The sequence below is a fragment of the Passer montanus genome, unplaced genomic scaffold, assembly GCF_014805655.1.
Source record: "Passer montanus isolate IOZ18808 unplaced genomic scaffold, ASM1480565v1 scaffold47, whole genome shotgun sequence".
Classification (NCBI taxonomy): Eukaryota; Metazoa; Chordata; class Aves; order Passeriformes; family Passeridae; genus Passer; species Passer montanus.
The window spans coordinates 2,242,942-2,268,535 of record NW_024369596.1 but is presented as its reverse complement, the minus strand read 5'-3'; the positions used below and the strand labels follow the sequence as shown (position 1 = coordinate 2,268,535).

Here is a 25,594-nt window from a genome sequence, read left to right as displayed (position 1 = left end):
ATCCCTTCCATCAGGGGGTTTCTGGTGGATGTTTAAGGAGATTTTTTACAGGTAAAAATCACCTTCTCCAGCAGCGCCACCGGGGTGTTCTGAGAAAACTCAATTAAGCACAAATCTCTGGCGTGCTTAATTTGCACCCTGGGCATTCATCTCAGAGAAATCTCACTGAAATTCCGAGTATAATCTGAAGGGATGTGAAAGGAAGATCAGCCTCATCCTTTAGAAGTCACTGGAATCCACCAGTGCTCATAAAGAGCTTTATTTCCTCCTGAAATCGTCTGTGATTCCAACAAGTGAACATTTCCCAGGGATTCAGCTGCTGGAGACAGATTGTTTTTAAAACTTTTTCACTTTTTTTTTCCCTGGGAAGAGACATTTTGACCATCTAAGCTGCACAGTGGTTCCTCTTCCAGGTGTGTTCCAGGCGTGTTCCAGTTCGGAGGCCAATTATGGGAAGAGCTACGTAGGATACACCTGAACCTTTATCTCAGAGCACACAATGGGGGATTTATTTCACCACTCATCTTTTGGAGATTGCCTGGCCTGTGGGAAAAGCAGGGCCAGCCAATTTTTACCTGTTCTGATCCGTGGCTGGGTTATTTCCAGGTCTAGATGGACAGACCTTGCACAAACCCAAAATAAAATCAAAATAAAGGTAATAGGGCCGTTTAAACCCAGTATTAACCATGAATTTCTCCTCCATCCTGAATGCAGCAAGCCCCGGGGGGAGCCTGCTTGAAGAATGCTTTATTCTAGGCGTTCATTTTAATTACAACCCTAATTATTTAGGTGCATGGCTATGACCCAGTTAACAAACCCACCCTGGGCATCTCGTGGTCTCCCCGACCCTGCCCATCTCTGCAAGGAGGGAACCTCAGCTGCTGGCCAAATTATTTTTGAAACAAGCAGTGGAACTGGTTGCTACATCTTAATGAAAATGAATTTTTTTTCTTTTCTTTTTTTTTTTTTAAGGAGACATTTCTATGTATATAAACAGCCCTTCCTCCCCAACCTGGTTAGACAAGAATGTTCCTGGGTGTGGACTGCCTTGTATAATTAAGTGCACAGCTGGAGCTTCTGATCCCTCCACGTCTGCTCCTTCCTTTCCTCCTTTCTTTCCCCCTGCATCCACCTGGGCGCGATCCGGGCGCGCTGCTCCTCCTCAGGAGCTCGGGGTGCGTCACTGGGGCAGGAAGGCTCCCTGCGTTCTGCATTCCAGAGCCATTCCTCGCTGAGACCAGCGCCAGGCAGAGCCTGCCTGCCTTGGAGGGGGGCTGAGAGACGGGAGCTGGAGCAGAGAGCGAGCAGAGAAACCTCAGACCCTGTTTAGGCCATGGAAACGGGGAGCGCAGCCAGGACGAACGGCACCGCCAGCAAGCCCGAGGACGTGAAGAGCCCAACTGCTCCCAAAAAAGAAGAAGAAGCCAAGAAGGCCACGAGCCCTGGCGGAGGTGAGAAAGAAGCTATAAAAGGCACGGGCGGTGCTGCGTTGGAGACAGGGCAAATCAAGAGCTCCCTCTTCTCTGGGAGTGACTGGAAGAGGCCCATCATTCAGTTTGTGGAGTCATCCGACGAGAAGAGGTCAACCTACTTCAGCATGGACTCGGCAGACTCCAAGAAGATGCAGTTTGCCAGCGGCCAGATCGGAGACATGAGGAGACCAGCCCTGAACTTCCCGGAGAAGGGCGACCTCAGGAAGTCCCTCTTCTCCTTGGATTCCAAAAAGAGCTTCCTGCCCGCTGACGGGGAAGGGAGGAAGTCCCTGTTCTCTGCAGGGCAGATGGGGGAGCTGAAGAAGTCTTCCCTGCCTCTGGTGGAGACGGGGGACCTGAGAAGACCCTTCAACAAGGCCGACAGAGCGGCGGGCTCGCGGCCCCGCGTGAAGCTGGAGGACGTTCTCTGCGACTCCTGCATCGACAACAAGCAGAAGGCTGTGAAGTCCTGCCTGGTGTGCCAGGCTTCCTTCTGCGAGCTGCACCTCAAGCCCCACCTGGAGGGAGCGGCCTTCCGGGACCACCAGCTCCTGGACCCCATCAGGGACTTCGAAGCCAGGAAATGCCCTGTGCATGGCAAGACCATGGAGCTGTTCTGCCAGACAGACCAGATGTGCATCTGCTACCTCTGCATGTTCCAGGAGCACAAGAACCACAGCACGGTGACAGTGGAGATCGAGAAGGCGGGCAAAGAGGTAATTTTATTCTACTTTTTTTCTGTTTTTAGTCCTCTTTTCATTCCTTATGTTCCCAGCAGCCTGCAGATGCCCATGTCACGCCGCAGCCTTTGCTCCCCAGCCTGCAATCCCTGCTCAGGTGATGCCTGGGGTGGAATCCTGGATGCAGTAGGTGGGGAAGTGTTTAGTGGAGAGTTGATATTGCCTGGCTGCTGTTTCCATGGGCTTGGTGTTCTCCTGATCCTGGCTGCAGCAGCAAGAAGTGGAGTTGGGCTGCAGGCTGCATTTAAGGATGGAGAACCTGGCTGCCAGCACACCTGACTTCCAGCAGAAGCTGAATCAAAGCCCTAAATTACAAATTTATAAAATTTTTCTTGAGTTTTGGCAGTATTTGTGTGGTGTTGCCCACAGAAAGGGGGCACTGCTCAGGGTCAGCACTTCCAGAATACAAATTGTCAAATCAGTGGCTGCTGAAGTTACTCATGGGCACTAATAACTATTGAAAATTGCTATCTCAGCTCCTGAGAGTGAGATTAGGTTTGTTTTTTTCTTTTCAGTTGAGCCACACCTATAGAAAAATGTCTTTTGAAGTTTAGATGGGAAAAAAAAAAAAAAAAAAAACCAAACCTTGGTGCAAGCACAAAACCTGATCATTTCCCCTGAAGTGTTACTACAACAGGTCCTGAGGATGGACATCCAGGGAGATTTCACTGGTGAAATGTCTTTCACCTTTGTTTGCTCAAAGACTCCTGTTGTTTGCTTTCTGGGTGGATGAGGAGCATTTCACTTATTCTAGCAAAAAATCAGGGTCTCACCACATTTGTTGCTACACATTCCCACGGTAAAAGCAAGAAACTTTCTAAGCAGACAAGCAGGAGAGATGCCAATAAAGAGACCTGTAAAACAATAATTACATAAAACAATGTGCCTGGAGTCACACACTCAGAACCTGGAAGGGCACTAAGATCTCCTAAACCCCAAACCAGTCCTGTGATGTGGTGACCAGGCAGGCACAGGTACCCGAGTTCCCTTAATGGGAAGAACAATTTTACTCTTTCCAAGGAGCTGGGAAGATTTATCTCATCAGGCTGAAGGAGCATCTTGTGTAGAGCTTATCTCTGGCTTCTCTGGTCTTTTCTTGCCATGCCATCTCCAGCTGGCAGCCTTGCTGAAACCAGACAAAGCCTTTTCCACGTCTCAGACAGCCTTTCCCAACTTCCTGCAGGGCTTTCCAGCCTGCTGTTTGTTCCATAATTGCCTGTCCTGGTGGTTTTGATGTCAGCCCTGAATGCTGCAGAGCTCTGACATAAAGCTGTGCCTGGTGTCTGCCAAGGTGTACAATTCCTGCCTGGAACGAGGTGAGCAGCTGCTTCCTGAGGAAGCAAAGCTGCTCAGATCCTTCCTCTTGTGGCTGGAGACACCTCCAGCACCTTAATTTTAAAGGCACAGCCATGGATGAGCAGAGAATGGGATTTAAATGCTGCTTGATTCCTGTCTCTGAGTCCTTGTGCCACCTTTAGCTCCTGCACTGGCTCTGCTGTTACTCAGCCTAAAGGATTTAGGATTTATCACCATGAATCATGCCCATGTGTGAGTTTCTCCTGACAGAGTTTGATCATGTTGTAACTGGAGCGAGCATTCACTCAGACAAAAACAATTAGCAGCAAAGCTGTTGCCTACAAATGTTTGTTCCCACCCCTGATTTATTCACCAGAGGTGGAGCCTCAGCAGGAGCCACAAAGAGCAATGAATATTTCCAAGCCCCTGGTGTGTAACACCTCTCCTTATCAAATCAGCCCAGCTGGAATGTGTGACCACAGACTGGGAGGGTGGCTGGGGCTGCTGCCCTTTTGGGAGGGAGAAGCAACAACCTCACACCAGGTCATCCCCATCCCTGCCCTGTTCTCCCAGCCTGGCATCCCAGCAGCTCCAGAGGAGCTTTAAAACCTCCAGATCCATCCTGACAGAGCCTTGCACACCTTGCTGGGTGTCCAGGATTTATCTGCAAGGATTTCCTCATCCCTGGCTGCTGAACTGGAGAAGATTCCAGAACTGGGGTTTGTTTTGCTGCACTGCCAGCCTGGGAGCTCAGTGATTTGGTGGCACAAAAGTGTCACAGAATAAGCTTGGTTTAGGTGCATCTGCCCTTCAGGTGCAGATTTCAGCCTGTCTTTGCTGTGGGCCTGTAGGGAGGAGAGGGGCTGTGAAAAGGAATTAGGAAACCCTGCTTGTCTCAAAGAGCAGACAGAGAAGAGGAATGCAAACAAGCCAGAACATAGACACCTATAGTTAGGGCAGTGCAAAGCCTGATATCTCTGTCCCAGACAGAGAACACAGCAGCATCTTCCACTTTTCAGGAGCCTGGGGTGAGAGACACTCACCCCCTGTTCCTGCTGAGCAGACACAAGTGAAAGGCACAGGGACTCAGACATTTGTCCTGACTTCCCACCCAGTGCTATTTGCCTATTTTACCCAGCAAACCTTTAATGCTCTCCCCAGATCCACTTTGCATTCATTTCCTGCTGCAGCTTTAAAGGAAAAGTAACAGTTTGCACCAGAACCAGTACAAAAACACAGCCAGGAAAAGGTCTGTGAGGCTGGGGAATAACAACTCACACTTGAAAAGTGAGAATGCTCCGCAGCAGCTTGTACAGCCCAATAAAACCCTGATTTATCAGCACAGCCCCCCCTTGGAGCCAGCATCCTTCATTCTGAAAGGGGCTCCTTCATCCCAAACCTGTTTTACAGGGCTGCTCTCCAAAGGAGACAATTTCACCTCTGCCTGCCAGTCCCAGAGCTGGAAAGAACCTGGCATTACCTTCCAGCACCAGCCTTGGTGCTCAGCATGCCAGGTCACCTCTGCTGAAAAACACTTTGATCTGAGGTTTTTTTTCTGTAATTCTTTATCTTTTAAAGCAAAGTTCGCTGTGGGTACAGGAAGGGGAGCTGGGTGTTCCTCCTTCCCACAGAGCTGCTTTGAAAAGGGGAGGTTTGAACAAAGGCTGAGCCAGGCTTTGAAGAAAACCATCCACAGAGATGGATCCAGAGGAGTTTCCATCCCTGCATCACCTTCACTGAACAGAGAGGAAACAAAATTAAACCTTGGAAGGGCTTGGGGGCCTTTCACTGCTGCAGTGTGGCTGTGAGATTTTACCAACACCAGCTGTGGCTTCTCTGTGGACACAGCTCAAAATAGATGTTCTTGTCCCCAGAGTTTGCTGCAGGAAGGATATTCTTCTCAGCTGGAAATTGGAGTGAATTTGTCTGTTTGCCCAAATTCTGCATTAATCCTCTACACTGAGGACAGAATCCAGGGAAAATCCACTTGTTGGAGCAAGGAATTCTCTCCAAGATGTGCAGACTCAGCTTTTCCAGTGGCATTTTATGGGATGCTGGCAGAGTCTCCAGGGCTTTCAGCCCTCTGACACCCAGCCCTGCTTCACAGAAACCGAGATGGGAAAATGCAGTTGTGCACCCAGCAGAAATCATGTCCCAAACACCCCCCTGGCTTTTCAGCCACTGCACTGGGACGACGAGTTGGAACAGCACTTCTGCTTTTTTGGTTAATTAGCAGAGCTCTCCCAGGCTGGGGACACAGGGCTGTTCCCAGAGCGTTCAGGGCATGATGCTGCTTGTGCTGCTGCTGCCTCCTTGCACAAAGCACTTGCATCATCGTGCAGGGCTCGTAATCTCCCATCTGCAGCTCCTCCACAGCACCAGGGCTGGGTTCAGCTCTTTGGATGTACACTCTGAACTTTCACTGAAGCCTCTTAACTGCCCTAATTAACTGAGGCTCTAATAGGGGAGCCAGTCTTAGCTTGAAGGTTCTCAGTGCCTTCATTTCTCAGCCTGCGGTGCTAAAAAATTTGTCTAAATCTGGATTTCCTGGCATTTTCCCCCACTGTTCCTGTTGTTTCTGCTCTGGAGGGACCCCACAATGGGGGTATGTTGCTGTGTTATCTCTCATTAGGACCTTCTGAACCCCAAATCCTCCAATGGATTTGTTCTAGAGGGTCCATCAAGGATTTCTGACCCTGGAAAATCTGAGAAATATGAAGACAGATAAGAGTTTTCTCTTGGGCAGTGAAGCTGAGGCACAGTGTGTCCCTAACCCCTGTGGCCCCCATACTGTGACTGTGTTTCTGTCATATACATGGGCAGCCAAAACAACCTTCCAGACAAAAAAAAAAAGCTCTTAAAACCATCAGGAAATCATGTCCTGAACCCTTGATGTTGTGCTCCACCTCCAGAGCTCCCTTGCTGAGCCCTTCTGCCCATGCCACCAGTTTTTCCACTACTCCAGGGTCTCCCTGCACCTCTCTTTAACATTTTTTTCCTATGTTTAGATTGGTTTTTTTGTAGTATTTATTTAATTTCATGCAGTATCCCACAATCACGCCTCCCTTCACCTCCCCTGCCCCTGCTGCACTCTGTGCTGGCGTTTCCCCTTTGCCAAATCTGGCTGAGTGTGGGATTTGCATCCTGGCCATTGGGACCATCTCTGTAATTTCCATTTGCAAGTCATAAACCTGCTCCAAATTGTTGCGTGCCTCTGCTCTTAAATGGCTGCTACATCCCACAGCACCTTTCTGGGAGATGTTTGAACTGCTGGGAGTCACGATCACTTTTACAAATAATAGTTCCTAAAATTCCTTGGAGACCCATCTTAATTAAAAAGGACCACAAAAGCATAATATTGTCATCACCACCTTCCAGACATCACCTGATTTTTTTTCCTGTCATTTTCTCTGAATGTCTACATGGCTGTGAAAGTTCTGCTCTTCCCCAAAAATTCCTCCCATTCAATAAAATTCCAATGAAACCTAGAAAACCTTCTCTGTAGGATTTTCCTCCCATTCTTATAAGGATGTCCTGATTTTTGGGGATGAGGAGGGAACTCATTGCTCTGTAAATGAGCTTTTTATTTCACAAGCAATCAATGCCAACTAGATGCAGCTCCGTGGCTCAAGGAAACAACTGGAATTTGGGTGTAATTTCTCACATTGGTTAATGCGGTGGATAAATGGATCTAAAACATTTTCATCTCATTGCATTTCCCTGCTGTGCAGAGTCTTGATGGGCAGGACATCTCCCACTGCACGTGGGAATGGAAACCAGCAGGAATTCCTCCAAGTCACCGTCTTGAAAATGTGAAAATGATGGGATCAAACTCCTGTCTTTGTTCTTTTGATCAGTAGCAGAGCAAATTTTCTCATCTGGAAGCCAGTGTGGGTTCCCTGGTGAAGCTGTGCCACAAAATCCTTCCCTGTGTGCCCTGAACCCCTGGAAAGGGTGAAAATCAGCTCATGGCAGCATTCAGGCCACTACTGAGGGTGTGTAGATAATATTTAGAAAGCCAGTGCTCTCCTAACTCTTAAAAACAATGTGAGGACGCAACATTTGAGGCACTGAGATGCCTCTGAGCACACTTCCCTTTTTCCTGCCCACTTTTCCTGTGTTTTATAGGGCAACAAAACCACCATCCAACCATTGTCCCTCCATAAACAGAGATTTTCTGAGTTGGAACAGCTGGGGTTGTTGGCTCTCAGAGCTGCTGTGCTGGATTCCAGCTCCAGAGGCTGTTCAGACACTTGCCTGGCATCAGGACAAGAGCTCCTGTCTGGGCTGGTCCACAGCTTCTTTCCTGCTCTTCATTTGGAGTGGAGAACTGAAAACCTTCAACCTCTGATCAATAAAGACCCAGATTTCCACGTTCCAGTACGTTCCTGGATGGACAGCTGGAAAGTGAGAGTGGATTTCTCCATCCATGCCTGTAATTGTTGGCCTGAATTTCAGTGGTTTGGGTTCATCTAATGATTTTGCAGAAGATCCCACACGAACAGCAGGTTCTCAGGACTCTCCTAACATGACAGAACATGGAATTTCTGCCAACTCTGAAATTCCTCAACAGCTCTGGGCTGGGTGTCCCACAGCCAGATTGCCTCCAGCCATGGCTGAGACCAACCTGCACACACATGAAATGCAGAAATGCCCCAAAAAAGGCTGGGGCAGGATCTGTGGGGCAGGGATGGAGAATGGGAACGGCCCAGGGAGGCATTGCTGGAGTTAACGGGGCAAGGCTTTGCCAACATCCAGGTCCAGGGCTGATCCAGGGAAAAAATGATCCAGGGAAACAGTGCATGGTCTCCACTGCCACAAATTCCTGTGCAGGTCTCAGCTCTGAGCTTCTCTGGGAAGCCACTGCACAACGAAATGCAAATGAATCCCAGCGAAGTTGCTGATCTCAGCCGAGCAGGTTGACTACACCTCTTCCCTCCTCCTTTTGTGGCTTTTCATTTTTCCTTTTCAATTTTTTTTTTCCAAGCATTCCCCAGCTCCATCGCTACATGAAAGCTCTCAATTCAGAGCAAATTAATCCACAATCCTGTCTAAACAGAATTCCTGCCGGAGGCATCATCCTCTTGTTGCAACACTCGTCAAACGTCATTCCGTAATTGCATGAAAACTGTTATTGCTGCACAGGCACACCCTGGGCTGGGCCCTGCTCTGCACACACAGCTGAATTTTGAAACAGCTCCCTTCCCCTGAAGCTCATGACTCCCATGTGATTAAAAGCAGCGCCCTGACAGCCTGGGAGGTGGGTGCTGCTGCTTTGCTGAGGGAGCTGAATCTGCTGGGACGGTGCCCGCTGGCAGCACGTGATGCCCGGCTCAGCCTGGACCTCCCTGCTCTCTGCTCAGCACAGCAGTGTGGACAGAGAGAGAGAAACAGCAAGTGTTTCTCACGGGGGCTTGTGAGAACTTTTAGGGAGTTGTAAGGATGTGGTAACTTGTTAAGTAGGAGTCTGCAGGTGGTGGTGTTCTTCTGCTTTGTCTTTGTGTTCTTCTCAAGGAGCGTGAGGAAGGTGTTTTTGTTAAGTAACCAATCAAATAGAATGTATCATATCACTCCATATAAACCACGTGGTTCTCTTGAATAAAGCCTTCTTTTGCTCTTTCTACAAAACTGGAGAAGATCTGCAAGGCAGACCTGGCCTGTCCCTGTGTCATTCTTGGCGGAGGAGCGACACAGCAGGGCAGGCTCGGGGCTAGTGGAAGGGGCCACGCTCAGCCCCAGCTCACCAGGCTCCCTCCCCTCTCCTCTCCTCCCCACAGACCGAGCTGTCGCTGCAGAAGGAGCAGCTGCAGCTGAAGATCATCGAGGTGGAAGATGAGGTGGACAAGTGGCAGAAGGAGAGGGACCGCATCAAGGTGCGTTTGAGGTGTCCAGTTCACCCCTCCCTCCTGTAAGCGCCAATTCCTGCTCCCCTCCCCTCCCACATCCCTCTCCTTCCCTCCAGCTCTTCCTCACTGCATCCCTTCCCCAGCCTTTATCTCATCCCCAGCCCAAACTCCAAGCCAAATCTTGGAAACAACAACTCCCACTGAAGTCATCTTGCGACATTCCCTGCGGGGAGATCGAGCCCTGATAGAAAACCAAGGCACCTCCCTGCTCTGGCTCCTTTTTTAGGTCCTTTATGGCCCTTCCATCACCAGTAGCCAGGCAGATTTAGAAACAAAACCCACAAATAACCTGCAGAAGGGCTCTGGGTTGCCCAAACTGAGATAAGACAGCAGCAGCATATGAATTTACCCCAACAAATATCTTATTTATGGTGGAACAGCTTATTTCCATGCTGAGAGAGGGCTCCTTTGTAATTCTTGCACCGTGGTAAGGGTTGGAACAGAGTCATGGTATTATTTTTTTCATTTATAGCCTAACTGAATAAAGCAGTGAAAGCACAAGTTGGAGACACCCCAGAAAATTTGCATAATATTAACAGGCAAAGCCATTCTTCTCCCTTTTATGTGGTGCTAGCACATTGGCTCACCAGCCCTGCTTTTCATCTGCTTTATTATTACTATTATTATTACTATTATTATTATTATTATTATTATTATTATTATTGGAAATCTGACCTAGAAATTTTGACTCTCAATATAGTTACATCCCCAGTCCTTCTGAGGAATATTTCAGAGGCACCTTGAGGTCAGGCTTGTAAAAAGTGTTTCAGCACCTTTCATCCTTTGAAATGGTGGGAATTTGGTCCTCAAATAATCCAGGAGCCAGAGCACTGATTTAGAAGGTTACAGAGTGTTTTTAAATGTCACCTGTGAGTGCATGAATTGAAATTGGAGATGTGCTCTTACCGCTGGGAAGGCAGTGGCCCTGTTGGATTGCATCCATGTGAATATTGCAGGAGCAGGTATTGCTTCTCTTGGCACAACTTTCCTGCAGCTGAGACTTGCCTAGCTGGAGTTTCCATACTCTAAATGCTGAATCCTTGGATTTATCCCCCTCTGTGTCTCTCTGTTAGCAAAGAACTCAGTGAAATTTTAACATTTTCTTGCTCCTCTTTCCCGCTGCCTCCCCTCTCTGCCCCTTCCCCACCCAGAATTACACCACCAACGAGAAAGCCACGGTGGACCAGCACTTCAAGGAGCTGATCCGTGACCTGGAGAGGCAGAGGGATGAGGTGAAGGCTGCCCTGGATCAGAGGGAAAAGATCGCCTCAGAGAACGTGAAGGAGATCGTGGATGAGCTGGAGGAGAGGGCGAAGCTGCTGCGGGAGGACAAGGAGAACAGGGAGCAGATCCACCAGATCAGCGACTCCGTGCTCTTCCTGCAGGTGAGAGACACCTCATTGCCCTTTCCTTTGTCCCCGTGAGGACTTTGGGATTTGTCCCCGTGAGGACTTTGGGATTTGTCCCAAAGACAAGCCCAAAGAAGTGCGAGATGTGTGAAACTCTCATGGTGAGATGGTGAGAGATCGTGGATGAGCTGGAGGAGAGGGCGAAGCTGCTGCGGGAGGACAAGGAGAACAGGGAGCAGATCCACCAGATCAGCGACTCCGTGCTCTTCCTGCAGGTGAGAGACACCTCATTGCCCTTTCCTTTGTCCCCGTGAGGACTTTGGGATTTGTCCCCGTGAGGACTTTGGGATTTGTCCCAAAGACAAGCCCAAAGAAGTGCGAGATGTGTGAAACTCTCATGGTGAGATGGTGAGAGAGATGGGGAGACTGAGTGGTGATCAGAATCCAAATTTACTGTGGCCTACATGTGCTTATATACTATTCTTATAGATTTCATTTCCCTTCCCTTTGTCCTTGTGAGGATGGGATTTGTCCCAAAGTCAATCCCAAAGAAGTGCGAGATGTGCAAATTATCATCAGTGGTGAGAGACTGAGTGGTGGTCAGAATCCAAATTTTTTGTGGACTATATATTCTTATATATTATTCTAGGAAGGCTAGTCATGTTTTACTATAGTGATTGGGTTCATCATCACATAAACTTCTACACTCTGCAACATCTCTTGATGGCAGAAGTTGATTCTTCTTTTCCTGTCAGCCAGTCTTGATTCGGCCTTCAGCTGGTCTTGATTGGATCCTCAAAGCTCTGCTTGTTCTTGCCAAGGCATGCTAATTATCAGGTCTCATATGCTAATCAGGTCCAAAGCACTCTGTCTTGTGTGCCCCAATGTGAACCTTCCCCAGTTCCCTGCACATCCAGGACAGGAATTCATGGGGACATTTGGAGCTGTGTCTGCTCTTGTGGGTGAGGAATGGACTTGGACATGCCTTTGGTTTGTATGGATGGCTGCAAACCGTGGACAGAACATCTCCCTGCCCACCTTCCCTGCTTTCCTTTCCCCTTCTGGATTCTAACACCAACCAGCTCCCTCCTATTCAGCCTCCACACTTTTATGCTCCTCATTAATGCAACCCCTTTCTTTGGCAGGAATTTGGGGCTCTGATGAGGAATTATGTGCCCCCTCCATCCCTGCCAACCTACAGCGTGCTGCTGGAAGGGGAGAGCATGAGCCCATCCATGGGGCTGCTCAGGGATGACCTCCTCAACGTCTGCATGAGGCACGTGGAGAAGATCTGCAAGGCAGACCTGGGCCGCAACTTCATCGAGAGGAACCACATGGAGAACGGTAAAACATCCCAAATATTCCCCTCCTGCTTCCCTGGAGGGGGTGATGAGGATGGTGAGCACTCCTGGTGAGGGAGAAAGTAAGCAAATACCTGAGGAGAAAGTGGGAGTAGCGACTCACGTAGCTGGAATTCATTCTGGAAGATGAGAGTTATTAGAATGTGAATTCTGGAATATCGGAGTTATTCAACCTCTCCTATGTGGGGATGGAATCAGTTGAACTGCCAGGGATGGGGGTATCTCATACAGGACACCAAACTGGCCCCACTTCCCTGATTTATGGTTCATTTTAGGGTTTCATATTTAGGATTTAATGGGTTCAGCCACCTCCTGTGTGGAGTCAAGAGCAGCCACCCTTCCCTCCTGCCATGTGCCAGGCTCCAGCAAGCCCCTGGAAGTTTAGCAGGACATTTTCCAGGATGGAAAACTCCACAGATCTGCTGAGGCAGCTCAGTGAAGGGTGAATTCACAAAGTGAATGTGGGATGGCAAGTTTGAAATCCTATTTGTACCACTCAATTAGCACCTGTAGGGTGCTGGTGTGACATCAAATATTACAAGTGCAGGGTTTCAGCACTGAAATACCCTGCAAGCACCTGTCAGTGAGAAAGAAATGTTTGAAAATCTAATTTTCCAAGTAAAAAATGGCTCAGTTTGGGTGTTTAGCTACAACTGGAGCTGGAATGACTCTGATCATACTCCCTCTTCCACTTGGGAGAGATTTCCTGCCTGCCCTGACCCAGGTGTTCCCCACATTCCGTGATGCTTAAGGTAATCTTTAAGGTGAACAGAGAGGTCACAGCCACCACCACAGCAGCAAAATTAATCTTTTAAGTTTATAACCCACTTCCTCACAATTAGCTGTGAATAAAGCACTTGTCTTGCATCAGGCTCACACCGGAGCTTGGGACAGGGCACCACAACGGGGCTGTGTTGTCTGCACTCCCCAGCCCTCCCTCAGGCTGCCTTTGCAACCCTGGGCATGTTGCCCAACCCCAGGGATGACCTCTTGCAGCAGGGATGGCAATGAGTGCTTATCTCACCTGGATGTAATCTCTCAGCCACTGGGGAAGCCCAATACCAGGCCAGCAGTGGGTGATGTGAGGATAAATGGCACCCTGCTCTTCCAGGAGGATGTGGGAGGCCAAAAGGTGCAGGAGTAACCTCAAGGACAGCTCATGCAACACAGGAGATGAGGAATTCTGCTGCAGATCTGCAAAATCGCTGATAATTCACTCAAATTCACAGTATTTACTGGGCACCCCTCCTGAGTTAATAATTAAACTGTCCAGAGCCATCATCCTCCATCAGACATGAATTAAATGGACCAGATCCTTCTGGACCAACCTTTCAGGAAGGTCAGGGATCCCAGAGTGCTCAGGATGCACAGATAGATGAAGATTTTAAAACTCTCCCTGCCTTAATTGAACATTACTTATCTTTCATCACTGCAACATTCCTGTTTAAATTCCCAACACTCCACATGCTCCAGGATTACCGAGAAATTTGACAATAACTCAATATCAATAGATGACAAACAGATGCAAAAATCACTTCTGTGCATTTTTCTTTCTTTGTTCACCTGAAGCTGTGCAGAATTTCCATCTGCTGGGCTGGGTTTTGCTATTCCTGCAGCATTTTCCTTGGGAATTTTTAAAACCCAACAAGGTTCTGCAGCTACTCAGTCCTGGTAGCTCAGGATAAAGCCTGATTACCTCTTGATTATTTTAATTGGGGTCTCCTCCATGTTATTGATGCCAGAAGCCCTGTTTTTATTTGAAATCCATGGAATCCAAGTGCCAAAACCATTTTTATCTGCTGCCAAAAACCTGGGTGCTTCCAGGATTGCTTTACCAGGGACTCAGCTTGGATTCTGCCCTAATGAAAAGTTGGGAACAGGTGGGAAATGTTATTTATGGCGAGTCCCAGGAGCTTCAGAGCTCTCCCTTCTCCAAGCCATGGTTACAGATGAAAGAGGGCAGCACTCTGCATCCAGTGGCTGCCAGGGAATTAAATCCATTAAGGCACTGTGGAGTTATTAACACAGACTCCCCCTGAGTCACTGCAACAAATTCATTTGCAGCTGGCTTGATCTTCCACTGTAAAAAACTTCCCAGGAAGAAATATTATATTAATGGAATGAAAGCTGCTTAATAGCAGACTCCAAAGGGAATCCATGTCCTTTTAGTTGTCATAACAGGTACCTATGTGGTGAGGAGACAAATAATCAGGGAGCTTAAATAGCACTGAAATAAATGGGAGAAATGAAAGAAAAGTTTGTTCAGTGGCTTGAGAATCAAAGAATGGAGCTATTTAAACATGAAAACCGAATTTACTTCCTTGCAGAGAACAATAGGTTTATAGAGGCTTCCAAAGAATGTTTTTATGAGCAAGTGTAGTGATAAAGCCTCATTTCCTATGAATCAGTGTCAGAAACACAAACTCAGGCTGTGTAGGAGTAAGTTTGATCTATGAAACCTGAACCAACCCCTGTCCAAGAGTTCAGAGCTGTTTGCAGCTCAGCTTTAGCATCTCTCTCTGAAAACTGGAGAAGCCAACCCATTTGACCCTCCCAGAAGTGATTTCTGGAGCTTTAAAGAGTGGCAGTTCTCCATCAGCCAGCCCTGTGCTCAGGCTGAACACACAAAAGGAGCCAAACTCAAACTTCTGGAGTCATTTTAAGCCACACAACATCATTTTGGTAAGAAAATGCCTCAGCCCTCAGGTCTCCCTATGGATTTTAGAAGAACCTGTGTCTGCTGCGAGGTTGAATGCTTCAGCTGGGCTCTTCCTCTGAAGGAATCTTTTATTTTAGACCCTGGCCAGCTCCAGAACTGCTTTATCTCCCAGGCAAAGATCCCCCAGGGGGATTAAAGGCCCCCAAAGTGCATCCCCGAGCTCATGCCCTGCTCTGCCTCTCCAGGGGACCACCGGTTCATGATGAACAACTACGAGTGGAACCAGCCCGACAACCTGAAGAGATTCTCCATGTTCCTGTCTCCCAAAGGTAAGGATGTCATCCCACCGCTGGGCAGGCTCCCTTCCAGCTCAGGAAAGGGGCTGCACTGATGATCCAGCCCAAAATTTGCTCTCTTCCACATCTCAGATCCATCCCTCTGCACATTTTCTCTCCAGCTCACAGAGCTTTGTCAAGGTTTTGCCTCAAAGCAGGCAGAAAAATGTCTCAGTTTTATGGGGAAGAGCTGGAGTGGCTGAACTTTGTGAGACAGTGAATATAGGGGAGTTTTTACCTGGGTTTCCAGGATAAAATCAGTGTTTTTCTCCACCCAAAGCTTATCTCTCTGTGCTATCAAGTGAAAGAAGCATTAAGATTTTACTTTCACCACCAAACACAATTTTTCCTTAAAGGGAAAGGACAGAAGAAGTGAGGAACGTGTCCTAAAAAAAAACTGGAGCTCTTCTGTGAGCTCTCACAAGAGCCCTGGTGATTTGTTTCTATCCCACTTGTTGTGTGGCCACTTCAGGATGAATTTTTGGAGTGAACCAATGTTTCCAACACATCCAGCTCTAAAATCACAGTTGGCATTTCTAAACTGGCATCCAGAGCAATGAGCTGAGAGTGCTGAAAGCCCAGACAAGGCGAGGAACAAAAGAACAGGAAGGGTGGCAGGACACAAGTGACCAAATTTCAGCCCTGCCCCGGTTTGCCAGGTGTTTCCAGCTGCTGCTCTGCAGCAGAGGGTGGGCAGGGACAGGCAGCAGGGACACTCCCTGAGGGCACATTCCTGCCCTGTGCTGGTGTTTCCTGAGGATAACCCAGACCCAACACTGATCCCTTTGTCTGGATTGTCACTTTGCCCTTCTGTGCCCTCAGCCCACCCTGGCAGCTCCCTGAGGGTCTTTGGGACAGGGCTGGCATTCCCATTTCAGTGCCAGCAGGGCTCTTCCCAAGTTCAGGGGCAGGGCGGCATATTTGAGAGTTGGGTTTGTTTTTCTGCTCTCCTTCCTCAGGGTTTGCAGGCCCTGTGCTGTCAGGGAAGTTCTGCTGAGATCACAGACTCAGCCCTGCACCCAAAACTTTCCAACCCTGAGGGAGATTTGAAAATCAGCACAAGCTGAGCTTATCTCTACCCAAAATGTGGAGCTTTCAGGTGGAAACAGCCCCAAAGGCATTAAAGGGTGTGGCAGGGAGGAACACCGGGCAGTGTCATCCCCTGGGATGGGGACACTGGCAAAAAGAAGGGGAAAAAGAAGGAAAAAGCCATTTTGGCAGTGGCACAGCACGAGTGCCTGAGCTTCCCACACCTGGGAGAAGATGCTCCAGCTGGGATCCAGCATTCCAGCTTGCTGAAGATCCAGGAGGAGGGATCCCCAGGCCCTGCCAGATCCGTGGTGATTTGTGTCCAGAGCAGAGTGAGGGCTGCACAGCCATGCCCTCCTCCTGCTGACTGTCCAAAGCTGGGTGATGGTTTATCCCACCTCCACATCCATGTTTTCCTGGAAACACTGACAATGCTGCCTTCCCAATCACTCACTCTGTGTTTTCTACCAACAAAGTGACTCTGGCCAAAACAAGCCAGGCCATGAGTGCACAGAGAGCCTGTGCTGGATGGGGATCAAGCAGGGCCAGGGCTCAGGAGGATCCATGATTGCACAGAGAGGCTCTGCTGAACAGGGATTGAGCAGGGCCCAGCAGGGCCCAGCAAAGCTCAGGGAGGATCCAGTTGATCCAAGATTGCACACAGAGCCTGTGCTGGATGGGAACTGAGCAGGGCCAAGGCTCAGGAGGATCCATGATTGCACACTGAGCTGTGCTGAACGGGGATTGAGCAGGGCCCAGCAGGGCTCAGCAAGGCTCAGGGAGGATCCAGTTGATCCAAGATTGCACACAGAGCTGTGCTGGATGGGAATTGAGCAGAACCAGGGCTCAGGGAGGATCCACACAGAGCTTGTGTTGAACAGGGATTGAGCAGAGCCAAGGCTCTAGGAGGATCCATAATTGCACACAGAGCTGTGCTGGATGGGGATTGAGCAGAACCAGGGCCATGGAGGATCCAGCTGGTCCATGATTGCACAGGAATTGAGCAGGGCCCAGCAGGGCCAGGAAGGATCCAGCTGATCCATGACTGCACACAGAGCTTGTGTTGAACAGGGATTGAGCAGAGCCAGGGCTCAGGCAGGATCCAGCTGCTGGAACCACGCTGGGGGACATTTGGGGAGCAGGATGAATCAGTAGGCAAAGCAGGAGACATGACCCACTTGGCTTGCAGGCTGGCTAGCCAAGGATCACCCCATGAATAATGCACCATCCCCATCATCATTTAACTCTGCTGAGCTCTCTGTGTCCTGTCGCTGTGGCATCAAAGTCCAGCAGTGCAGCTGATTGCATCTTTGTTCAAGAATCCCAAAAACAGGAGGGAAAAATGGGGACCACCCTCTGCATTGTGTAACGCCCTTGGAATCCTTCAATATCTCATGGCAGCTTTGCTACACACCCTGTTTTCAGGCTGGGTCACTGCAGATTCTGCCCCAGGCCACAGTGGAAAGTCTGTTTGCTGGATTGAGGAATGCTCTGTGCTAATTACAGCAGCCCAGACTGGGGAACTGCTTGGATTCCAGCTGAACCTATTGGGTTTAAGCCCTGCTTAAATTCAAGACTTCCACTGCTCTTGAGTTTCATAATAAATGGCTTCAAACTGAGAGAAGGTTTATATGGGATATTAGGAAGAAATTCTTCCTGTGAGGGTGGTGAGGCCCTGGCACAGAGCAGCTGTGGCTGTCCCTGGATCCCTGGAAGTGTCCAAGGCCAGGTTGGATGGGGCTTTGAGCAACCAGATGTCCCTGCCCATGGCAGGGGCTGGAATGAGATGATTTTTAAGGTCCCTTCCAACCCAAACTGTTCTGTGATCCAGTATTTGCTTGCAGGGATGGCAGGATGAGGCGGAGGGGCATAAAACACTTCAAACACTGTCTCAAAGACAGAGGAACAATCTGTCCAACTGCTCCACGCTCCTTTCTGTCCTCTCCCACTAAACTTTCTTCTCCTAATGTGTCAAACAGTTTGGCCAACGCCAGGAGGAGATTGGAAAAATCATCTTGAAAGTCTTTGAATGAAGAGTAGAAGGGACTCAGGCACACAGAGAGAGAATTGTGTAAACAGAAACACTTCTTAAACAGAGAAGCAGCCCACAGGATGGCAGCAGAGCAGCTCCAAGGATCCATCTTTTTGCTTTCCTGGGAGCCCAGTGCCCCCCCAGAGGGCTGCAGCAGCACCAGTCTGTGTCCTGGTGGGAGCCTGGGGCACACACCTGGCCCAGGGCTGGGAAATGTTCCTGCCCTGGTGTCTGTGGAGCTCTGAACCCAAAGCTCTGCCTGCAGAGCTCTCATGTTGAGTACCCAAACCTGAGCTGGCAATTTCCTGCAGCTCTGTGGCACTGGGAACTCTGCTCACTGCAGAAGCCTGTTCCCCCTTCCCCAAGACCCAGAGATAAAACCCAACTTCTCCTCTGCTGCCTGGGTCCAGATTTCTGTTCTGGGGCTGCTCCCAGCTCGGTGGGGACCTTTTCCTAGAGCAGTGCCAGGCACAGGCCTCATCAGGAGCCGACTGCTGAACTGGATGCTCTTGTTTTACAGCCAATTTCAACCCACGGTCATGGGAATTTTCCTCCTTCCAAGCGACCGAGGAAACACTTGGTACGGGTAATTCTGCCTTCAGTTTGAGAGGATCTAACCCCCCGTGCCACAGCTTTCTGCCTGACTAACCCACCTCTCCTGCTGCCCCTCTCAGCTGCCCTGGCACCTGAAAATCCCAGAGCCAGCCCCTGCTGGGCTGTCAGCACTGTCTGCACACAGCCCAGCCCGGGCTCTCTGCTCAGAGCAGGGAAAGGCACCCCTGGTTCTGCTTGAGCACAGAGAAAGGAGGTGCAGAACACAGGAGGCAGCTTGCAAAGATCCCCAGACCCCGAACATCCAGAGCACCCTGAGGAGGTTGTGGCAGAAGCAGGAGGAGACTCCAAGTACTCCCAGCCAGTCTCAGAAGCACAAGGTGCTTCTTTCTATCACACCTTTTATTATTAAGTTCTCAAAGACACAGCCTGGCCCACGTTCATGCCTTTTCTTCCCAGACCCCCATCTTCTTTTCCCAACATTTTTCTCCTCTGCTTTGTTCCTACAAGGTCCAGCCTTTCCCATGGTGCTGGCAGGAGCCAGGGCCACCCTGCCTGGGGAGCTCTGGTGACTCAGAGCCACACCTCAGCCCCTCCTGCCTTCCACAGGCAGGGCTGTGCCCCTCTCGTCTCCCTGCTCTCACATTCCTTCTGGCAGCCAGGGCCTGACCCCGAGGAGGCCAGGAGGGGAAGCTTTAATGGTTTGAGTGAAGCCTGGGAGGAAGGGCAGTGCTGGAGTCATCCCTCCTGCCTCGGGAGGTGCAGGGAGCTGCTCCACACCTGCACTCTGGGGCTCTCAGGAGAAAGGCTGGTCCCTGCCTGGAGCTCTGGCATCACCTCACACCCACACACTGCTGCCTGCCCTCTTGTTTTAAGGAGAAAAGGGACAAAAGGGACAAAAGGGACAAGGGACTGGTGCCCCCCCAGCCAGGCGAAGGCAGCGTCGCAGGGGGGTTTGGAACTGCCCCCCTGCAGCCCCGTGGAATAACACAACCTCTTTATCTTCCAGTAGGCAATGGCACTAAGCTGCCTTTTCAGTTCTCCTCGGTGGGACAGAATCCGCCCGGTGACTTCAGCAAACAGTCTGACGGGAGCCTCTTCACTAAGACCGGTACTAGGAACTGACTGTTCCCCTTCCTCCCGCCCCTCTGAGGTGCCAAACCCCCCAGTCCTGCTCTGCCTTCCTGCCCCTTTGAGGTGCCAAACCCCCAAATCCTGCTCTGCCTCCTGGAGCAGTCCTACACCTTGGCCTGACTGCCAATCTCTGAGGCACCTGCACAGGAGCCACTCTGCTGAAGCAGGGCAGCAAGGATTGTTCAAAAATATTAAAGTTTTATCTAGGGAGCAGGTGGCGGGATTTTAAATTTTGTTTGTAGTGGGTAGGGATAAATTTTAGATGATTCTTGCGGAAGGCACCGTTTGCCCCTCTGGTTTCATCCCTGAAAAATAACACAAACAGCACAACCTTAAAAAAAACCAAAACAACAAAACATGCAGGAGCTGCCTGTCCTTCACCAGAACCAAACCCTCATTCACCATCTCATCACCCTGCTGTCACGTCCCACCAGAGGTGGGATCCAGGAGCACCAGAACCTGCCAAGCAGAGTCAGGTGTGATTAATTAGAGATGCAGGGCCATGGTGACATTGGCTGTGACACTGCAGGGCTGGGCAGCCCTGGGGCACAGCAGGCCTGGGGGGCTGGAGGGGGTCAGGCCTTATCAAGCTGCCAGAGGAGCTGCAGGAACCCCAGGCTCAGCTCTTTGCACTAATTAAACAGCCTGCAGTGCTCTCTGCAAGAGCCAGAATGCTGACTTTGGGACTCGGCCTGAATTTAATTGGTCTGATTGCATTCCACCTCTCTGCATTCCTCAGACATTTTAATTAGCCAGACCTTCTTTCCTGCCTTTTCCTGCCTGATTGGGTGGTGGCAGAGGCATCTGTCTGCCGGCTGTCTGTGTGTCCCACCCCGGGGATGGCTGCATTTCCATGTTGAGCAATGCAATACTAATGAGGTGGCACTTCCAGTCCTGCTGCTGCTCCTGGGGACACCGGGGTGGCAGTGGCAGGGGCTGCTGTGTGACTGGCTGTGTTTTGTGTTGTCACAGCCTACCCTTCCATAGTGAGGCACCAGTCTGCAAAGGTGACACCACAGACGTGGAAATCCTCCTCCAAGCAGTCTGTATTGGTAAGAAAAAGAATAATTTTTTCTTGGGAGAGCTTCAGTTTGTTCCAGGGGAGCTACAGGAATAAGGATGGGTCCTTTGGGAGCATGGAAATAAAAGCTTCAACCCCACTGCTCCTGTTCAGGATGCAGATTAACCCCCCAGCTTCCACAGCTCTGATCAATGCTGCAAAAAATGATGTTTTGATCTAAAATATGATGCAGAAGATAGGGACGGTGCAAATCCTGTAAAATGACACTGATAGCACTTTTCCTTGTCACCCACTCTGTGTCACTCCGTGGCATCCACAGGGTGTCAGTGACAACCACATCCAAGTGCCTCGCTGGTCCTGTCCTGCAGTGGGGCAGGATCCCAGGTGAGGGGTCAGGCTGTGCTCAGGAATCACCACAGCATCTCCAGGCCCCTGCTTTCACACTGATCATGATTAGAGACACAGGGCAGAGGTCTTTTAGGGCTTGTAATCTCAAATACACAACCAGTCAATGCACTGCCTCAGGAGCACCCAGTTAATCTGGTTTTATTCACGCTGTGCTGCATTAAGGCCTTGCATGATCTGAATTAAGATTGTCGAGCCTTTGCCACCACAAATGAAACATTGTGTTTATTTTTATTTTATTTTTAATTTTTTTGTCATTTCTGACTGCACATTTGTGAGAGATGATTTAGTGTTTGGTGGAAGTGAGACCTCAGCATTCCCACACTGAGGGAAACACACAGCAGGTAGAAATTGCCTGCCTGAGGACTGCAGCTGGATCTGCCCCATTTTCACAGCTCCCCAGGAGGTGAATTCCTCTGGAAGGGATGTTCCTTGGCAGATTCTTCCAGGAAATCCAGCCTCGAGCCTTTGAAGGTGCTGCAGCAAACCAACAAAACCCTGCCATCCTTTCTGCCTTGGGTTTGACCTCTAAAACATCATCACCCACATCCATTGCGTTCCCAGGGATTTTTCTTTAATCCCCACAGAGAAAACCTGGGTAACTTCTGCCACCATCCCTTCCCTGTGTCCCTTCCTCTCCCGTGCACACATCTGTAATGACCTTTTCCTTTTTGTAGCCAATATTCACCACACAGCCCTGAGCCCAACAACTGAGCTGATAAATATAAGCATTTAAAAGCACCAAAATAGAAATACATACTGCAGGCTGCAGTATCTCTGCAGGAGCTTTTATGGTCTATTGGGCCAATAATCTGGCTTTTAAACCAGCCTTAAATGTGTATTTAAGTAATATACATTCTAAAAGGTCTGTAAATATGAATTTTCACAACGCACTGTGCTGTTTGAGGAGGAAGGTCTTTTTCACACCCAGGGAGCCGTTTTAAATGAAGCCCCCCTCTTTCAAATCTTAATTCTGTTGGAAATTAAAGCCATAAAATGCAAAGAATCTCGACAAAAGGGGAACATTGAGCAGGGAGATGGGCTGGGCTTGCTCTGCCCTTGTTTCCTGCTGTTCAATAGGGCTGCACCAAAAGGGGCTGTGGGGTTTCTCCCACCTTCTGCACGTGAGAACAAACCCAAGGCAGACTGGGCTTTAAAACCCGCTTTTTTTTACTGAATTCCCTGATTATTCCTTAAGTGGTGGGGGGTTATTAAAACCCCAATTTTTTTCCTGAATTTTGTAATTATTCCTCCAGTGGTGGGGGAATATTCCTAACTGGGCTTTAAAACCCCATTTTTTCCCCTGAATTCCGTGGTTATTCCTCCAGTGGTGGGGGAATATTCCTAACTGGGCTTTAAAACCCCATTTTTTCCCCTGAATTCTGTGGTTATTCCTTCAGTGGTGGAAGGATATTCCCAGCCAGGCTGGAGATTGTGCAGCCAGGGATCCCAGCAGAGAAATTGGCTGCTGCTCCTGCAAGGGGAGGCTGCACGACACAACTTTGCCAGGTGTTGCTGCTTGGATAAAGAACTATTTATATGTTATAACATAATTAAAAAGTATAGTATAATATACATATATTTAAAATATTTTAAATGAAGTTAAAACATAAATATTTTATTAACAGTATTTTATTAATTAATAAATATTTTAAAGTATGATAATTAAAAGTGTATAAGTAAATTAATATAATTTAATTAATAATTTAATTTAAATTAATTTAGATTAATTTTGATTTTTTAAAATTATATTATTAAAATATATATGATAGATATAAAAATATATTATAAAATATAATATTAAAATATACTTTTTTTTTTTTTAACTTACATAAAAATTTTAAAAAAACCCCAAACCACATCATCAAAAACAATTCAAAAATCCAATTCCTCGCGGTGCTGAGGCCAGGATTGGTGAGATGAGGGTGGATGGAGGGTGGGGGTCAGGGAAGGAGGGGTCAGACTGACGTGCCCCAAATTCTGCCTTGCAGTCCCATTACCGCCCCTTCTACGTCAGCAAAGGCAACGGAGCCACCTCCAACGAGGCGCCCTGAGCTGCTGAGGACGAGAGGAGAGCCAAGCTCAGCTGAGGATTGTCACACATGTCCCTGCTCCCACCACCCCTCCTGCTCCAGGGGCCACCCCTGCCCTCAGCACAGCAGGACTTTTCCCTCTGCTGTCCCCTCCTTGTCCCCTCCTTGTCCCCTCCCTGTCCCCCCAGCTGCTCTGCCCTTCCTGGGAATTGTGGATGCTTGGGTGGCACCCCCTGCTAGGCAGCTGTCCCCTTGTCCCCAGAGCTGTCACACCCCGCTGGATGCCCCAGAGCTCATCCCAAGCTCCAGCTTTTCCTCTCCACCCTGGGGACACTCAGCTCCCGCTGGGGTCACATCTCCTGGTGGCATCACAGGGTCCCCATTAGCTCAGCTCTGCTCCTCACCTGCCCAAAAAATGAGCAGGGTTTTTCCAGAGCTGGGAAGTGTGGCACCCCCTGCTAGGCAGCTGTCCCCTTGTCCCCAGAGCTGTCACACCCCGCTGGATGCCCCAGAGCTCATCCCAAGCTCCAGCTTTTCCTCTCCACCCTGGGGACACATCCCCTGGTGGCATCCCATGTCCCCAGGGTCCTCCATCAGCTCAGCTCTGCCCAAAAAGCCCAGCAGGGTTTTCCCAGAGCTGCTGGAGGAGGACAGGGAGGCTTTCCTAGCCCATTCAAGTGCCCCTCCAGCCACATTTTTGAATTAAGAAATAAAAAGCAAATCCATCCTAGTAATACAAGATTGATTAGATGCCATAGGTGCTGGGTGCTTTTCTAGTTTGTGGTGGTTTTTCTTAATTCCCTTAAACCAAAATTGATTTATACGCTGTAGTTCATGTATTTTATATTTTTTTCCCCTGCAGTGGGCAATGAGAATTACTGCCACAGCTTTTTTATTTTGCTCAGGATAATATTTTTGTATTTGTCCCCTGGACAGATGAATCACATCCAGGGCTGGAGAACCATCCCATGATCTCCCTGAGGTGATTTTCCCTCTCCATGGACAAGCCAAGGGGTTCATTCCATGCAGTGCAGGGGGAGAAATGGGAATAAGAGCCCTCAAATGCTGAAAACCAAGACCTAACAGCTCCTTTTCATGGTTTGCTCTATTCAAGCAGTTTTGGAATGGCTTCCCCCCACTTTTTCCTGCTTGCAGCACCTTGCTGAGGGAGGTCCCACTTGAAAATCCTTCCTGGCTCATCCCTTTGCAAAGATACTCATGGCTTTTTAACCCAACACCTCACCCAAAACTCCTGGGGCTGAATGTTGGTCACCCCAGAGCACTTGAAATGTCACTTTATGATGATTTTTAATTTTTTTTTCCCTATAAAGACCAGAGGGGGAAGGGGCTGGCGTGGTAGGGCAGGACGTGACAAAAGGGATGTGAAAAAAAGGGATGGAATTGCTGGGAAAAGCACTGAGGGGTTTGAGGATGTGTGTGAAGGGACAAAACCAGCCCCCTCCAGGTCTCACTGTTTTGCCCTTGAGCAGGTCCAGTAAAACCTTGCACCACCTCCTTTTTATGCTCCAAAACATGTAAATGTTTTTCCTTTTCCTCCTCCTCCTCCTCCTCAGCTTGGATGTTAACCCCTCCCATCCCTGATCAAGGCTGTGTGGTGCCAGCGGGACCCTGCCCAAGGCCACCACTGTCCCTTTCCTCCTGCTGTCCCCTCTGTGCCCCCACAGCCTCTTTGCTCCCCAAGGGCCTCCCCAGCCCTGCACACCCAAATTCCCACAAGGAATGGAGCTGCTCCCCCTTTGCCTCAGCCCTGGGGACGCCAGGACCCTGCTGGGGTCCCCCTTTTCCCCCTGGGATGGGGCACGGGGGGTTCTGGAACCCCCCCTGTGCTTCCTGGGGGGGTTCCAGCCGGGCTTTGGGGTGTGCAGGAGCTCTTTGGATCATGTCTTGGTCAGCAAAGCCTGAGGGATGATGATGATGATGATGATGATGATGATGATGATGATGATGATGATGATGATGATGACGATGATGATTCCTCCTCAGACAGGGCAGGGGGGCTCTGCTGGTGATGTAAAGGAGGCCCCTCACTGTGCACCACACTGCAGAAATAAAGGAGAAAGCTCCATGTCTGACCAAACCCAACGGGCTTTGCTCTGTCTTTGGTGTTTCTGTGCTCTCACTGGGGCTGAGTCTCTCCAAATTATGGGGCAGCAGGCCTGCAGAAGCCATTCTGTCAGCTCTCTGAGGCTGTTTGGCTGCTTTTTTGGATATTTAAGGTCAGAGGAAATTCCCACATCGTCGAGAGTCAA

At 49.3% G+C, this 25,594-nt stretch overlaps 1 protein-coding gene across 1 annotated transcript; it reads left to right on the top strand.

Moving 5' to 3' along the window:
• The first annotated feature begins 1,300 nt into the window (after positions 1-1,300).
• On the top strand, positions 1,301-25,412 carry TRIM29 (tripartite motif containing 29). Its single transcript, XM_039722189.1, has 9 exons — positions 1,301-2,188; positions 9,286-9,381; positions 10,566-10,799; positions 11,909-12,107; positions 15,029-15,112; positions 18,700-18,759; positions 19,741-19,842; positions 20,838-20,917; positions 23,283-25,412. Exons 1-9 carry the CDS (start codon positions 1,334-1,336, stop codon positions 23,343-23,345), a joined length of 1,773 nt encoding a protein of 590 aa, XP_039578123.1. The 5' UTR covers positions 1,301-1,333; the 3' UTR covers positions 23,346-25,412.
• The last annotated feature ends 182 nt before the right edge of the window (positions 25,413-25,594 follow it).

What these genes read in the sequence shown, in the direction of transcription:
- TRIM29 (XM_039722189.1), top strand. Translation starts at nt 1,334, where the DNA reads ATGGAAACGGGGAGCGCAGCCAGGACGAACGGCACCGCCAGCAAGCCC. An exon ending in TCGAGAAGGCGGGCAAAGAG is followed by an intron (nt 2,189 to 9,285) that starts GTAATTTTATTC and finishes TCCTCCCCACAG; the next exon opens with ACCGAGCTGTCGCTGCAGAA. An exon ending in GAGCCTCTTCACTAAGACCG is followed by an intron (nt 19,843 to 20,837) that starts GTACTAGGAACT and finishes GTGTTGTCACAG; the next exon opens with CCTACCCTTCCATAGTGAGG.